Consider the following 17,136-nt stretch of genomic DNA (forward strand, 5'->3'; position numbering starts at 1 on the left):
GCAACATTTTTTGTATGGGCAACAATATTGGATAAGATCTTGACTTTGGACAACTTACGAAAACGAAGGGTGATCATAGTATAATAGTGTTGCATGTGTAGGAAAAATAGTAAAACTATAGATCACTTGCTATTGTCATTGTAAGGTTGGTAGAACATTATGGAATGAAGTGTTTAACAAGTTGGATCTTGCTTGGATGATGCCTGTCACAGTGATTGAGCTCATGGCCAGTTGGACCAATTTACGAGATCTCCCACAAATCCCAATGGTGTAAAAAATAGTTCTGATATGTATTGTGTGGTGCCTATGAAAGAAATGAAATGAACGGATACTTGAAGATAAGGAGCGTTCTTTGAAAGAATTTAGATTATTTTTTGTTAACACTCTTTTTCTATGTGCCACAGCAGTGGGTTTAGGTGCCCTCAATTTTCATGATTTTCTAGTTTCTATTTCCTCTTTGTAAATAGGTGTTGCTTTTTGTATACAGTCTTATGTACTTTGGCTATGCCTATTCATACCAATATCAATATAATCGTTTACTTGTAAAAAAAAAAATATGCATACAAAACGCCTAAAATCAGAGACTCCACCCATCGCATACTGATACTGCAGCAAGAACCCATCAAGGTCCCCACCTATCGTGCACAGCTATCAATTCTATGACTTCCCTGATTAAGTTCAATTTTCAGTCCGTCTTGTAGGCCCATCCGTGTTTATCTAGAAATGCCTGCACTGCTTCCTTTATGGCCAAATTTGGTATCAGCTGGGATTGATTAAGTGGTTCACGAGTGATTGGATCAAACTTGCCCACCTGAATTGAGTATAAGTACGATGATATCAGCGCGGATAGAGGAAAGTATATCCAAGAACTCTATACTGACACAATACAGCTAAAAGCAAAAATCACCTTCTGAAGATGTTCAAGAATCACTGCTTTCTCGTATGTAACCCCACTTGGAGTGATGACAGGATCGCGCAAAATATCAAGCGTAATTTTACAACATAGATAGTCTGGCACCTTATGTACGCAATCAGAGTTCCCACCACAAAGCCGAGAGAGAGAGAGAGAGAGGAAAAAAAAGGTTCCCACCACATAATTAAGTAACAAATAATCAGAAAAAAATGAAATACCATTAGAGAGGGTTCCCAAGTCCTCACCTCTGTTGGCGTGTCAGCTTCTGCAGCCTCTCTAAACACTCTTCTTAAAACCTTTAATTGTTCCAAGTGAGAGGTATCAAATTCATCCACGAAACCTTCTGTTTGAGTATCATCAAGAAAATGTTTTTCTTTAAGTGCAGCTTCACAAGCCTCTCTGAGACCAAAACAGAAATTGTGTATTAAAAACAGCAAATAAATAAAATAAATAAAAAAAGAGCCACCCTTTCCAACTTCAATTTTTTTTTAGAGGTAACTTTCCAACTTCATAGGTGAAACTCACTGGGACAACATACTTTAAGTTTTGCAATTCCCATGAACGCTTTGAAGATGCATTCTCCCACTCCACGTATTTTGCTTTGGCTACTTCCTGCCAGATCTCCTCCACCATGTTGCTCTCAGGGTTGGCTCTTCCAAGATCCAAAGCCTATACAGGTGAATTTATCAGATCCCAATAAATTATGATGTTTGCAAATTTCATGTACATATTGATTCCAAAAAAGAGAAGTAACAGCTTTAGACATATTATGAAATTTCCCGCTGGTAGAGGGGGAACGAGGATATGTCCACAAACTCTGCAATTTCCTGGACCAGCATTAAATGACTTCAAAACTCAATGACAAGTTTTTTTTTTTTTTTTCCTTCTATTTTCTCTCCTTCCACAAAGTCTCAACATTTTTGAATCTCACCCATACCGTCGTCTGTCACCTGCTTTACGGGCAACAAACCCAACCAGTACATACATCCACTAATACAGCCAACCTCCAATTCTTTTTTTTTTTCCTTGACGAGTAAGAATTTTATTAATAGCAATCTAGGCAAGGTCCAAGTACACATGAGGTATACAAGAGAAGACACCTAGTTAGGAAGAAGAGGAAACAAATGATCAACCTCCAATTCATCAGGCACATTAGTTGCAGTAACAAGTTCGAATGCAACAAGCTTAAACAAGAATGGTAACAAGCATAGAATTGGGGAACGAGATGTATCTGGCCTATGAATCCACAGTTAAACGAGAAGTAAAATGTTTGCATAAAAACATGGTAAAAAAGTTCACCCAATGCTTACCAATAGAGAAAAATTGTCAGGCCAATGGCAACTGCAAATACAAATATTCAAGAGCAAAAAAGGACACAAAGTAATCGTTTTGTATAGTTGTTACCTTTTGTATACCATCTTGTGTACTTGGGCTATGCCTATTCATATCAATATAATCGTTTACTTATAAAAAAATAAATAAAGGACACAAAGTACTTCATACCTTCTGCAGCTCTTTGATTCCTTCAACAAATTCTTGTCTCTGTAGTAATGCAAGTCCCAACATATAATGAGCCTGTGATTTAGCAAATTGTCAATGACCTCTCTGAGATCATAAAGATTCGGGCCTTGTTTGTGTTACAAGGTATTCTCAGATATTTCCTTTCGAAACATCACTCAAACACAAAACACTTTTCAATTTCAAATATTCAACTTTTTTATCTAATCATTATCTAATCATTACAACTTTCTCAAACTTTCAAACAAAATATAAAAAACAATATAACTTTTTCGAATTTCAAAACAAAAATAATATTAAAAAATTATATTCAAACAATATTTAAACTTTATAATATTTTTATTCATCTTTTTCTCTATCCTTTCCCAAAACTCAATAAAACAACTTTTTATTCAACTCTTATACTATTCACAAACCATTTCACTACTATTCACGGATATTCCGAGATATTCTAAGTGTCTAAACGAGCCCTCAATCGAGATAAAATATCTTAATACTAACAATAAACTAAAAAAGCATATAGCAATGACATTAGATGGTCTGTGCAGCCAATGGTTGTGGTAATATATTTACAATCTTATCATCAGGATTACACTGCTACCAACAACTTTCCACACCTTGCAAAAGAAGACGAGTTGCAGAGAATCTCCACCATCAAAATGTTTTCAATTTGTTCTCTCCCTGACTCAATACCTTCACACTATAAAGAGAGCCCTCATTATGAGAGCCATAAAAAGAAAAAGATTATGAGATGCCTAGATCCTTAGTCAGCAACAGCCCCTTCTTGTCTTTCATACCAATCATCATCAGTAGAAAAGAAGGAATTTCTTATATTCTTTTTTTTTTGATAAGTAAGAATCTTTATTGAAGAGAATGAAACCAGACAATGCTCAAGTACACAGGAAGTATACAAAGTGAGACACTTAATTACATTCTATTGAGCTGAAAAGAAGATAGAAACCCATGGACATTCCCACCCTTCACTACAATAGCAGAAAACCACTGTAAAAGAGTGAATACAAATAAATTCCAGATTTTCCCCACTGCACGCTCCTTGTTGTTGAAACACCTATCATTCTTTTCAGACCATAAACACCACATTAAGCACAAAGGTATCATTCGCCACACTGCTGCCAGTTGAGTGCTATTGTGCCTTCTGTTCCAGCACACTAGTAGTTCCACCACACTCTTAGGCATTACCCAGCTCAGCTCAGCTCTATTGAGAATACCAGCCCATAACTCCCCAGCCACCTCACAATGTAGAAGCAAGTGATCTATCAATTCCCCATTCCTTTTACACATGATGTAGCACCATTCCGTGACCACCATACCCCGCTTCCTTAGGTTATCTATCAACAGTCAATATCTTCCCAAGTGCAGCTGTCCAAGTAAAAAACTCACCTTTAGACAGCATTAAAACCTTCCAAATGCTCTTCCACGGAAAGAATGTGGGCTGTTAAACTGTCAAAGCCTTATAAAAAGATTTGACAGTAAACTTTTTTCCCCCCGTGAGTATCCACAACATACGATCACCTCCATTACCTCCTAACTTTGCTAAATACAGGTAGCTATAAAAATCTGCCATTTCTTCAAGTTCCCAATCTTGAGCATTTCTAGTAAAAATGACATTCCAAGTTACCATCCCATTTGCACGACACAACAAATCTGAAACTGCAGCTTGCTGATTTTCTGCCAAATTAAAAACAGCTGGAAATGCAGTGTAAAGAGGGCTCTCCTCACTCCAAGCATCGAACCAAAAGCGGGTTCTTGCTCCATCACCCACCTCAAACTTAATATGCTTTTCAAAAGTGTTCCACCCCTTTCTAATAAACCATTAACTTACTCCATAAGACCCCCTACCCTCCTTAGAGCATTGGCATTGGGTTCATCAAAAGTGTAGCTAAATGTAAAATTTGATGAATTTAATTAAAATTCAACTGCATTGGATTCATCAAAGGAAGAGATGGGAAGTTGTGAGCTACAGTAAATTCATAGTATTCTTCAAATTTGAAGTGTTACTATTCAACAAGCAAATATATTTTTTTATTGTCTTTTAATCCCACAACGGCTTTTTTTTTTCCCCTCTCTCTCCTTTTTCCTCCCCGCGTCTTTTCTCCCTATTTTTGTTCTTTGGAAATCGCAGTACCCCTTTCTCTCTCAGTTTCTCTCATTTTCGCAAATCACCATTTCTCTCTTTCTCTCGTTCTCGCGAATCGCAGGCTCCAGCTCCAGCAAATCACCATTTCTCTCGTTCTCGCGAATCGCAGGCTCCATTTCTCTCTTTCTCTCGTTCTCGTAAAACGAAGGTACGAATGATCTGATTGTTAGGGTTCCTGGGTTTGGTTGTTTAACTATTGGGTATTATAGTTTTTCGATTTTCAATGCTAAATGCTTGGCTGAAAATGCAAATCTGTGTGTTTGTTTGGATGGAGGTTTTTGCAAATCTGAACTCTCGGTCCCAATAAGAGATTTAATGAATGTTTATGCGACTAATACTAATAGCTTAAGGTGATTTTATATCAGATTTAAATCCTTCTCAACTCAGCCTCTATAGATGCTTTCTTGCTGTTTTCCCACGCCCCAATGGCAGATAGCTTCTTATGAGCCCTTATCAATAATTTCAACTCGGTTTCAGGCCATGATAAGTAATACACCTCAGTAATTTCAACTCGGTTTTAGCATATAAGTAACAGACCATGATAATGAATTAGCAAGAATAAAAATAAAACCGAAAAATAATCAATACACCTCTAAAGCAGCTACAGCTATTGTGCACAAAGCACATCAGGTCTTTTGGTTAAGTTAGACTTCAATGTCATGCAAATATTGATAATGAAGCTTTCAGAGCTAGTAAATTGTATATCTGTCTATAGGTAACAAATATTAGTTGGGTGATGAGTTTTCTGGAAAGATATTTTCAAGCAGAGGCACGTTATGCAAACTTTTTTTGAGCTAAACCAAGAATAGGTTAAGATGAATGCATTTAGAGAAAAACTCTGAGCAGTGAGCATCTCAATCCAGTCAATTCACAAACAAGACTTCAGTGTAATGATACACCTCAATTTGTGTCTTTATCAGTTTGATTAAATTAACTTTCAAGTTGCACTCTAATCCATTTTATTGCAAATCTATTTTGGAAGTATTTCTCAAGACCAATAGTACAGGTTTTGGTCAAAGCATGCCTCTCATTTTCTTTGGTCAGTTCTCTCAGCAACAACTAGGCAACAAAAACGGATAGGAACTCTCCTTAAATGCTTATAGTGTTACAATCAATTATATTATTATATATTTCAGGGGTTAATGATAGGAACGAATCTAAGGGGATACTTGGGGCTGCATAAAAAAAATCCAATTGAGATTTTTCTAGGATTTTTTAATCTTTGGTTTATTAATTGTGGTGTCCCATTCAAATCCAAGGAAATGGAAAAAATAAAACATCCTGACGCCAGCAATTCAAACCAAAGTTAGAACAATTTCTAAAATAATTTCTATGGCATATGCAGAAACTTACTTTAGGTCGCATGAATTATGAATATTGATGGTGATGGGAGAACACCTCATTAGACTTTAGCCAAAGATAATATTAACAACAATTAATGATACTACAGGCCAAATTGCCACCGCCCTGAGCTCTCACCTTTTGCCTATATATATTACCATTTCTTTTTGCAATCGGCTGTCAGCAAAATTTAACTTTTGATTTTTTAATCTTCTTTAGAGTTAACAAGTTATAGATGTGCAAACACTGGGGAGACAGATATTCCAAGAGATCTAGTCCATAGATATTGGAAAAGTAGAACATGTTAATATCATGTTATGCTTGTGTACAAATGGAAAGCTCACCAACATGTTGTAACATCTTTTCCCTACCCATTTACCTCTTCTTGGAGGAAATAATAAGAGGAAATAATAAATTGGTGGGCTTCCCAGTTTCTGTTTAAATGGGTGTTGTGGCTTTGCAATTATTGCTTTCATGGTAGGAACTCCCCTGATTAGTGATATCCTTTTCTCTGCTGCAACTCTTGCAAGCACAGTATCTAAAGTAATTTTGCCGAATTTTGCAAGCACTGCTAATTGTTTGCTGAATTTGTTTGGATACTGCTAATTGTATTCTGTATTGCTAATTGTTTGGTTTGATATATTTTTTTTCAAATGTGCTGCCTTGTATCTATTTTCTTGTGATGCCTGGTATCTATTTTAATGTGATGTATTGTCTCTATTTTCTTGTGGTGCCTCGTCTAACAAGTTAAATATTACAATTCTTAAAGGATGGACACTCCATCTGAGGATGATCCCTTCTTCACCACTCTTTTACAAAGTGGAGGAGAAGGCTGTAATGACACTCCAACATATGAGCAATATTCTAATGTTTTGGTCCAAACAACTCCCCTTCACGGTGAAAAGAGGCCTCCGGCAAAAAAAGTTCAAAGAGGTGCATCTTTCACTGTAGAGGAGGATAATGTACTTGTCTCCGGTTGGCTCAACATTAGTATTGATGCCATACGGGGTACTGATCAAAAATCCACTCAAATGTGGGACAGAATTTCTGAGTTTTATCACGATTATAAAAAACTAAATACTGTGAACCGTTCGATAGGGTCATTGATCAATCGTTGGTCCATGATCCAGAAATGCACAAACAAGTTTTGTGCATTTCTAGTGCAAGTAGAATCATTGCACCCAAGTGGTGCGACCGAGCAAGACAAGGTATGTACCATTTTCCTTTAATAATGTATTTATTTATCTAAGATTTCTTTTCTGACAATATTTCTTCACTTTTTCAGATTGAAAAAGCAAAAATAATGTACAAAGAGATAGAGAAATCTAACTTCACACTAGATCATTGTTGGTGTCTTTTGAGACACCAACCAAAATGGCAGCAACACATGATCTCACTGAATACGAGGAGAAGACCACATGATAAACGTCCAGCTAATGAGCAATCAAGTGAAGTTGTCGACAACGTTGTGGAGGAGAACATTGAGAGGCCTCCAGGCAAAAAAGCTGAGAAAGATAACTTGAGGAAGCGGAAGGCCCAACAATCATGTGATGCTAACTTCAACGGTGCGTTAGAAAAAATGACCGATGATAGACGACTGTTCATGGCCGAGAGCAGAGCACAAGTGACGAAGTCTGATCAACTTAGAGTTGCACAACTAGAACTTGATAAGAGAAAGTTTGAGGCGGAGATGATGAGTAAGGATCTTTCTAACATGACTGTCATGCAACAAGCATATTTCCATAATATTCAGAAGAAGATTTATGAGAACTCTTTGAATGACGAAGATCTGTTCGACACATCTCCATCCACACCTCATGGAAATGTGTAACTGTTGGCAGTCAAGCAAAAAATTTCCAGCATTTAGTGGCTGGGCAGCCACATGTTTTGGATAAACATGTGGCTGGGCAGCCACTATGATATCTGAATTTGTTTTGTTTTAAATAGATGACTATATTTTTGAAAGGTTTCTGTGGAATTGTGACCTGATTTTGTGGAAGGGAATTGTGATCTGGACAGCTGCAGTTTAATATGAAATTTAGTTTATGTGTTTGTGGATTTGTTGTCATTTTGTTGGGGGGAACTGAAAGTTGGACAGCTGCAGTTTAATATGAAATTTAGTTTATGTTTTTATGGATTTTGTTGTTAGTTTGTTGAGGGCAACTGTAAGTTGGACAGCTGCAATTTAATATGAAGAAGATTTATGATTTTGTGGATTTTGTTAGTCATTTTGTTGAGGGAAACTGTAAGTTGGACAGCTGCAGTTTAATATGAAATTTAGTTTATGTTTTTGTGGATTTGTGACTCTCTTTTGTTGAGTTGTGTATTTGATGTAATCATTCAAGCAAAGTCATTCTCTCTTCATGATCTGGGCAGCCTATATGACTACATGGTGTCATTCTCACTTGATGATGTTGGATAGGCATGAATCTGAATTTGCATCAATAGGCAGAGTTTTGTTGGCATATTATATAAAAGTACTTGTGGTCTCTCTTGTCATTTTGCATATCCAATAAAAAGCAGGCAATAAAAAGCTTTAAAACAATATTTCAATAAAAAGGTTTAAAATAATAATAGTTGTCAAAATGTATTTGTTGGATAATTAAGTTGAGGAAAAAAATTAATTGAAAAATAATAATTTAAGTATCAAATTAAATTATTAATTAACATATGATTAGTGTAATTGTAAAATATGAAAGAAAAATAAAAAATAATATTTTTGAAAAAATAATATTATATTATTATTTTGATGAATCCAATGGCTAATCCAATGTGGAGTTATGGATAAAGAGGTTTTAGATATATGGAAAACATGTACTTTTCATCAAAATTTGAAGATGAATTTGATGAACCCAATGCCAATGCTCTTAGAGCACCATCTCCCCCACACACTACCATACTTGTGATCAATAATCGCTCTCCACAACGAGTTCTCTTCCATTTGATACCTCCACAACCACTTCCCAAGGAGTGCCTTGTTAAAAGTATCAAATTTCACACCCTTAGCCCACCATTTGCAATTGGACAGCTCACACTTGGCCATCTTACAAGGTGAAATTTAGTTTCCTCTCTCATGCCATCCCACAAGAATGCTCTAAATAACTTTTCAATCCGGTTTGCCACACACACCGGTAATGGGAATAAAGAAAGATAGTAAGTGAGGAGGTTGGAGATGGTACTTTTGATAAGAGTTAATCTCCCCCCTTTTGATAGATATAGCAGCTTCCACCCCGATAGTCTTTTCTCAATCTTCTCTACCACCCCATCCCAAATGTTTTTGTTTTGAATGACGCCCCCAAAGGAAGTCCAAGATATTTCATAGGAAGAGAGACAATTTCACAACCCAACAACTCTGCTAGAGAAGCAATATTACTCACATCCCCCACTGGTACTAACTCCAACTTCCCCAAGTTCACCTTGAGTCCCGAAACCGCTTCAAAGCATAACAAAACTGCCCTTAGAGTTTGAATCTGTTCACTAACGGCATAACAAAAGATGAGTGTATCATCTGCAAAAAGTAAGTGGGAGATGGAGCTGACACCATTACTATTGTTTCCCACAGAAAAACCTGCAAGATCCCCCCCTTACCGCAACCTCCACCATGCGGCTAAAAGCCTCAATCATTATAACAAAAAGGAAAGGTGATAGCGGATCCCCTTGACGCAAACCCCTCGAAGTCTGAAAAAAACCACAAGATTTTCCGTTGACTAATACCGAGAACCGAGTGGTAGAAACACAATGTTTAACCCATTCACACCACCTATCCCCAAAGCCACATCTTCTAAGCATATAGAAAAGAAAGTCCCAACACACATGGTCATAAGCCTTTTCCATATCTAGCTTGCAAAGGACCCCCAGAAGGCCTTCTCTTAACCGGTTGTCCAAACACTCATTTACTATCAAAACTGAATCTAAAATTTGCCAACCCCGAACGAAAGCATTTTGAGGTTTGGAAATGAGTGTGTCCATCACCAAACTCATACAATTAGCTAATACCTTTGAAATGATTTTGTAGATCTCACCTACCAAGCTAATAGGCCGGAAGTCTTTCAAGTCGTGGGTGCCGACTATCTTTGGGATGAGTGCAATGAAAGTAGCGTAGCGTTTAATGACTTCTCAAAGCTAAGATTAGAATGAAAAGCATGGAAAATCTGCATCTTCACTATAGCCCAACACTCTTGAAAGAAAGTCATAGAAAAACCATCCGTCAATTTTTATATTGCTTCTAACCTGAAAAGGAGGAGAAAAGTTGAAGAGATTCTCCACCAACAATGGTTTGAATTGATTCTTTTCCAACTCACTATGTTCAAGCTATATAGAGGGCCCTTTGCTGTTTCTTAGGAGAGTCATAAGAAGACAATGAGATGCCTAGATTCTTCATCAGAAACAAGAAATAACTTTACATTTCAGATTCTTTCTCCACCATAATATGCTTATATTATTAAGTACCCCTTGTTTCTAATGATGCAAAAAGTAACCCCAATCAGAACATCTAGTCTACACCCATGACTAAAAAGGCCAAAAAAGAACGGAAATTGAGCCTGCAAATAGTGTAATTCCATAATTAAGGCATTACAAAAAGTTCAAGACGAACTCTCCCCCTTATTATGATCTTAACATTCTCAAAGAGAGGGAAAAATACCTCCTCACACGTGCACTTGCACATAAAACCCATAAGTGTCCTCTTCCACAGAATTATCCTAACTCGATTACATAAGGTAACATGACCCCAAAAGTCCAGAAATGTTACGTGTGTAAAAGCTACGGTACCATACCACATAGCATGATGCTACAATTCTTTTACAAGAGCATGAAAGGATCTTAAAATTTAAGTTCATTCATGCATAGAGACACAGACACAAACAAACACACTCACTCACATATTAGCCATGAGGCCTCCTCCATAGGATGATATGATCATCCTCCAGCATGATCATATTGTACTTTACAACAGGAAAAGAAAAATTGCAAAATCTCCACATGCAAAACCCATCCCAATACTTCTATGATACCCCATATGATATGGATAAGGGTAGGTGGTGTATGAGATCACACATTGCTTGGGAAGGAGAAGTTCTTGCTCTTTATAAGGTTCTAATGGGGCTCCAATTGTATCATTGACTATTCCTTTTGGAGCATAGGCCATGTTGTTTGGGCCTTCCATTGGGGCGTTACAACTTCATATCATGATGTTAACATCTTTTCATGACATTAAGTGCATCATCCTTTATGCAAGCACACAATTGCCCATGGGGGAGGGAAGGTGAGCAAACCATGAAAATCATCCACAACATCGCTCTGCGCTGTCAGACACGCAAAGAGACACAATTACACATGATCTTAGCATCCTTTTGATAGGGCAAATGAGCTCCAAAAACACACGCATGAATTTGTGTGCACACAGATCCTCGAAATGCCTCTGGATCATGATACTATCAATTGTAACAAGAAGGGAAAAGCAATTCCAGGATCACAGACAGAACATGACCCTATCATCCTTGCACACATGCTGAAACATGCACGCATACATGCTTTTACAAGATGAGAAGGAAGCTCCCATTTGTATATATGAGATATAACTCAGGTTTCTGAAGTTGAAAGAGCATGAGAAACAAACAAGACGAAGTGAAGTAGCAAACCAAGCATGGATACAGCACTGTCGAATGTTTGAAAACCAAGGCCCCCATTTACCCAAATGGATGATCATAATAAATAAAAGAACCGCTAGCTGAAGCCATGATAAACATCATATTAACCTTTTTAAAAACCTACTAAGTGATAATTTGGAAGGCATCCTCTCAAAACTAATAGTTCTAAACTTTATTGTGAATCATATATAACTACTTACAACATCTCAGAATAATTGACGCACAATCTTTTTTTATATAAGTAAAAAGTACACTGGACGATAATCAACGCATAATCTAAGCTCCAAATGAATTTCTCAACACAACTTAAACTGCTCTTTCTAAATATAAGTCTACATTGGCAGCACATTCAACTATCAACAAACACAACCAAAGCACCTATAGAGAAAATATCATGAATGGGCAATTGACCCGGTTGGCTATAACACTTTCCTCTTTACATTTGATTTTTCATTGTCAACAGTCAATTATGATTGACATCTATCAAAAGAGAAGAAACAACGTGACAAGTTAAACTACAAGTCATGAAGTCGTTAAAGGAAAACAATTCCAAACCTTGAGAGAATTGTTGTCAAGCTCAATAGCTCTCCGACAGTCCTCCTCGACTTTCGGCCAATCACTACAGAAATAAACCAAGCACCCAGTGGAATCCAGACCAAAATCAAATTAAAAGACATAACTCAATAGAAAAAGAAAAAGAAACAAAAAAATTAGCCAAAAAAAAAAGAACACAGAGATAGAGGGAGAAAATGAAGAGTGTTCATGACCGTACATACTTCCGCTTGCGATGGCACAAAGCACGATTCGTCCAATACACAGAAACCTTAGGGCATAGCGTAATCGCCTTCAAATCCGACCCAACCACCCAGAAAAATAAAATGAAAACAAATAAGATGAAGAACAAAGATTGAAAACGGAAATGCATAGAAACTCCAAAATTGATCACCAATCCAAGAATTGAATAAACAAACCAAACCCATGGGTAATAGTCGCACATCATTTGAACTATACCTCGGTATAAGCATCGATGGCCGCTCCAAAACGATCTTTCTTGAAGTACAAGTTGCCATCTTGCCTACACTGTTCCGCTTGTTTGGCCGATGAGAAGGCCGCACTCGCCCTCATTCTTCTCTATGTCTCTGTCTGTATCTCTCTCTCAGCAATCTCGGTTTCCAGAGATTTCCCAACACTGTATAGGGGTGTATATAAACGTATATAAATGGGTAGGAAGAGAGACAGACGGAACTCGTTCCGAAGGTTACAGAGAATTCGGAAGAAGTAACGCGAAAGGGAAGAAAGCGACCTTTGGAGAAGACCCTTCGAATACACGGATTGACCCCTTTCTCTGTCTCTCTCTCACAAAACAAACAACTATTGAAATTTGAAACTATGCATCTTCTGTAACTAATTATTAGGTAATTCATGGATATGTGTTTTTGTCGTAAATGTTTTTTTTTTTTTTTTGGAAAGATTTTTGTCGTAATATTGGATTATTTGCATTCAGACGTATTGTGATGCATGGTTCAGTTTGGATACTCAATCCTCTTGTCTAGTTTATTTTCAGAAAATATCTCATTTTATCTCATCTAATAATTACAACTTTTTCAATTTTTAGTATAAAATAAAATAAACAATTCAACTTTTTCAAATTTTAAAACAAAAATAATATTAAAAAAAATATATTCTAATAATATTTTATTCAACTTTTTAACTTTAATCTTAACTCATCTCATCTCATCTCATCTCCGAAAACAAACAAGCCCATCTCATCTCATCTCAATCATTATAATTTTTCTAAATTCTCATACAAAAATATAATAAACAATTCAATTTTTTCAAATCTTAAAATAAAAATAATACTAAGAAATATATTTTAACAATATTTTATTTAACTACTATTCAAAACATCTCATCTCATTTAATCTCATCTAATCTCATCTCATCTAAACTGTCTATCCAAACCCAACCTAATAGTTTTTTGCTTATTCTTCAATAAAATTATAAAAAAAATTATTTTAAATCTATTTATTAACATATTTTTATCATGTATCTCTTCAGTTTCTTATCAGATTTTAATAAATGGTGTACCTTCCTCATCATTTGTTCCCTCACGGGGTATGCGGCAAGGAGATCATTTATCACCCTACTTGTTTGTCTTGTGTGTGGAAGGATCATCTGCTCTTATTCAGGATGTCGTGCAGAGGAGGGTTATAACAGAGATTAAAATATGTAATGTTGCACTAGTTATTAGCCATTTGTTCTTCTCCAGTTATTAGCCAGTTGTTCTTTGTTGATGATAATTTACTATTTTGCAAAGCTAATGTGGCTGAAAATGAAGTGCTTATAAGGTTGTTATAGATTTATGAAGGGGCTTTTGGACATCAATTAAACCTGGAAAAAACTGAACTATTGCTAAGCAGAAATGTGAATCTTGCAAAAGTGGAAGCTATAAAGGATATATGGCATGTGGTCACAATTCGAGCACATGATCGTTATTTGAGATTACCATCCATCCTTTGTGGGGCACTCCAAAACAGTAGCTTTTCAAAAGTTGAAGATGGAATAAACTGCAAGGGTGGAAAGAAAAATTGTTATCGCAAGCGAGTAGGGAGATATTGATTAAAACTATGGTCCAAGCTCTTCCTACTTTTACTATGAGTTGTTTCAAGCTGCTCAAAGTGTTGTGTAAAGAATTGAAACATATGTTTACTCGTTTTTGGTGGAGTCAAAGAGAATTAGAATGTAAAATGCATTGGTTTAGTTGAAATAAATTGTAAACTTCTAAATTGCATATGGAGGTATGGGATTTCAAGATTTGGAACTATTTAATCATGCACTTCTTGTAAAACAAGGATGTGAATCATGACAAATCCATATTCATTGGTGACAAAGGTGTTGAAAGTAAGGTATTTCCACTTCTTTTTTACAATTTGATTTCCGTGCTAATTCCTCTTATGTTTGGAGGAGTTTATGTACAACAAAGGATATCTTAAAAAAAGTGTGTTATTGGAGACTTGGGAGTGGGGAGAGCATCAATGTGTGGTCTGATCGATGGGTTTTTGCTAGGGCGGAACCTCTTGGGGTTCCATGCTCTAATTTACTCCCTTCAACGCTTCAGTATGTTTGTTATTTGATGCACAAGCTAAGCAGTGCATGGTGATTTGATACAAAAAGTTTTCCCCCTAACGTGGCAGTTTCCATTTTACAAACTCCCTTGCATTTTTGGACTGTGGATAAGTTTGTTTGGGGAGAAAATAAGAGTGGACAATACACTGTCAAATCTGGTTATCATTTTGGGTTGGGCCTTCATTCAGAATCTGATCAGATGGAAAGTTTGGAGTCTAGAAGGTGTTCAACTTTTGGAAAAAAGTTGTGGCATTTGGATCTTCCTCTAAAGGTCAAGAATTTTGCATGGGCTAGTCGAAATAGTCTACCCACAAAGTTAAACATGTTGAAGCAGGGTGTTTTGACAGAATGTGTGTGTGGAATTTGCAATGTTGAAATAGAGAATCAGTTTCATGCCTCGTGTTTATGCTCAAAGGTAACTCAAATTTGGTTATCTCGTTGTAGCCAATTGTTTTATTTATTCTCTACTGCTACATGCTTTGATGGATTAGTGTGGAATCTTATGGAAAATAATATGTCTTTGGTTCCATTATTTATTACAATTGATTGGGGTCTGTGGAAGTTTAGAAATCAAAGCTTATTTGAGACCATAAATGGCTCCATTGAAGTATGTATTGATCATTGAATTGAGTATGCAGCTAGCTTTAATTTTATCAAGCAGTCAAGAGAAGTAGTGAGAAAAGAAAGCGCTTTGTCATGGAAATCGCCACCAATCAACTATGTAAAACTCAATTTTAATGGAGCTCTCTTTAGGGAGATGGGAGCTGCTGGAGTGAGGATAATCCTTAGAGATGATAAAGAGACTGTTTTGTTTGCTTCAAGTAGGAAGGAAGTTAGGAATTTTTTTCAGTGAATAATATTAAAGCTTTAGCAGCATTAAGAGGGTTACATATGATTTTACACATGAGATTTACAAAGTTACAACCGGATGGGGACTCTTTGATGATTGTTGAAGCCATAAATTCTCAAGGTAGAAATTTAACATCTCAAGGACCTTTGATAATGGAGATTCAGCATTTGTTATACTGTTTTCAGATGGTTGATGTCATTCAAGTGGGAAGGAAAGGGAATGAGGCAGCACACCTACTAGCTCAACATGCTAAATGGATAGATGATACATGTCAATGGTGGCATTCTTATCCAGATTTTATTTCTAATAGGGTGCTTATAGACTTTGAATTGATGTAATTAGCCGTTTTTTATTTGGTTTATGGGACATGATATGTATTTCTTCTATTATTTGATCTATGAATGAATTCCGTTTATCAAAAATAAAAATAAAAAGCATATCAAACACACTATTAATATAATTAACATGAAAAAAATTATGTCATCAGAATTTTTTTAAAGATTGTTCTAGGTCTTATAATAAAGAGAATAGATATATACATTATCCAAATATACAAATCTCGTCATATAAAACTAAATATACAAGTCTCGTGCAATCTTTTTGTTACCCCATCATAAAAAGTATAAAAAAATTATTTTTTTAGTGCCTTAGTGGGATTTATTTTTGAGTCCTACTATGTACATTTCACCCGCAAAGTCACCATCCTAACGTGGCGGGATGTCACGTCATATAATTTAAAAAATGAGAAAATATAGAAGTACCGCTCCAAGAATCTCATTGTGCATTTTTGTAGCTCCAGATCGTCTCGACTCCACGACAAGCAAAACGGTGACTCCATGGCGAGGAAAAGCAAAATTGTGAACGATTGCCCACATCACGACCTAGTTCTAGATCGCCTCTCCTGCCTGAAAAGGAAGCTCGGGCTCAACACGTTAGATCAAAGTCTTTTAGGAAGTTTCATGGACTTTTTATGAGACAAGCTAGCTAGATTAGGAGAAGGGGGAGGGAATCTAAATGACATGAAAATATGCAGAGCGTAGTGAACAAAGCTTCATTGATATTTGTTTGAGAAACAGAAACATTGGAAAATATCATGGATTCTTCTTTTAGAATTTTCTCTCTAACAAGGGATGCCTTTATGATCTTCGAAGTAAACAACAATTGGCTTTTGTACTCTTTGCGATTATAAAAATATAAAAAAAAATAAATCGAGAAGGTATTGTCTAATGTTTTCACGCTGAAATATACAATTTTGTTCTTCCTACCCTGGTTCTTCGCTATCGGAGTGGGTGACTAATCTTGACTGCTACATTGTTGGTCGTTTGATCAGCCAATCATCTAGTCCTCCATTGAAGAGCTCGAAGACTTGCTATTTGCAGTCTTCTAAGACGTAGACATTGTTGCTCTGTTTTCTTTGAACCGGTCTAAGTAGAATACGGATCTAAAAATAAAAAACAAATTTGAAAACAGAGAATGCCTCGTTAATAAGTCTGGTGATTCAATCAATATGAAAAAGAAAGGGGGAATCTGTCGCGTTGTGTTGGTCCTCTGCCACCCAGTTTCATGGGTTCCCGCCCAACGA

At 36.3% G+C, this 17,136-nt stretch overlaps 1 protein-coding gene across 2 annotated transcripts; it reads right to left on the reverse strand.

Moving 5' to 3' along the window:
- Positions 1-417: 417 nt before the first annotated feature.
- Positions 418-12,948, reverse strand: LOC108996110 (E3 ubiquitin-protein ligase CHIP-like). 2 transcript variants are annotated; one of them, XM_035690278.1, is made up of 8 exons: positions 12,590-12,948; positions 12,351-12,422; positions 12,134-12,197; positions 2,417-2,488; positions 1,452-1,582; positions 1,159-1,312; positions 908-1,018; positions 418-811 (listed from the first exon to the last, which is right to left on the reverse strand). In XM_035690278.1, the coding sequence occupies exons 1-8, from the start codon at positions 12,646-12,648 to the stop codon at positions 686-688; spliced, it is 789 nt and encodes a 262-aa protein (XP_035546171.1). In that variant the 5' UTR covers positions 12,649-12,948; the 3' UTR covers positions 418-685. The 2 variants fall into 2 exon arrangements, with proteins under 2 accessions (XP_035546171.1, XP_035546170.1); XM_035690277.1 differs by having other exon boundaries at positions 12,355-12,422; positions 12,590-12,947.
- Positions 12,949-17,136: the final 4,188 nt, after the last annotated feature.

This window comes from Juglans regia, chromosome 5 (assembly GCF_001411555.2).
Source record: "Juglans regia cultivar Chandler chromosome 5, Walnut 2.0, whole genome shotgun sequence".
Classification (NCBI taxonomy): Eukaryota; Viridiplantae; Streptophyta; class Magnoliopsida; order Fagales; family Juglandaceae; genus Juglans; species Juglans regia.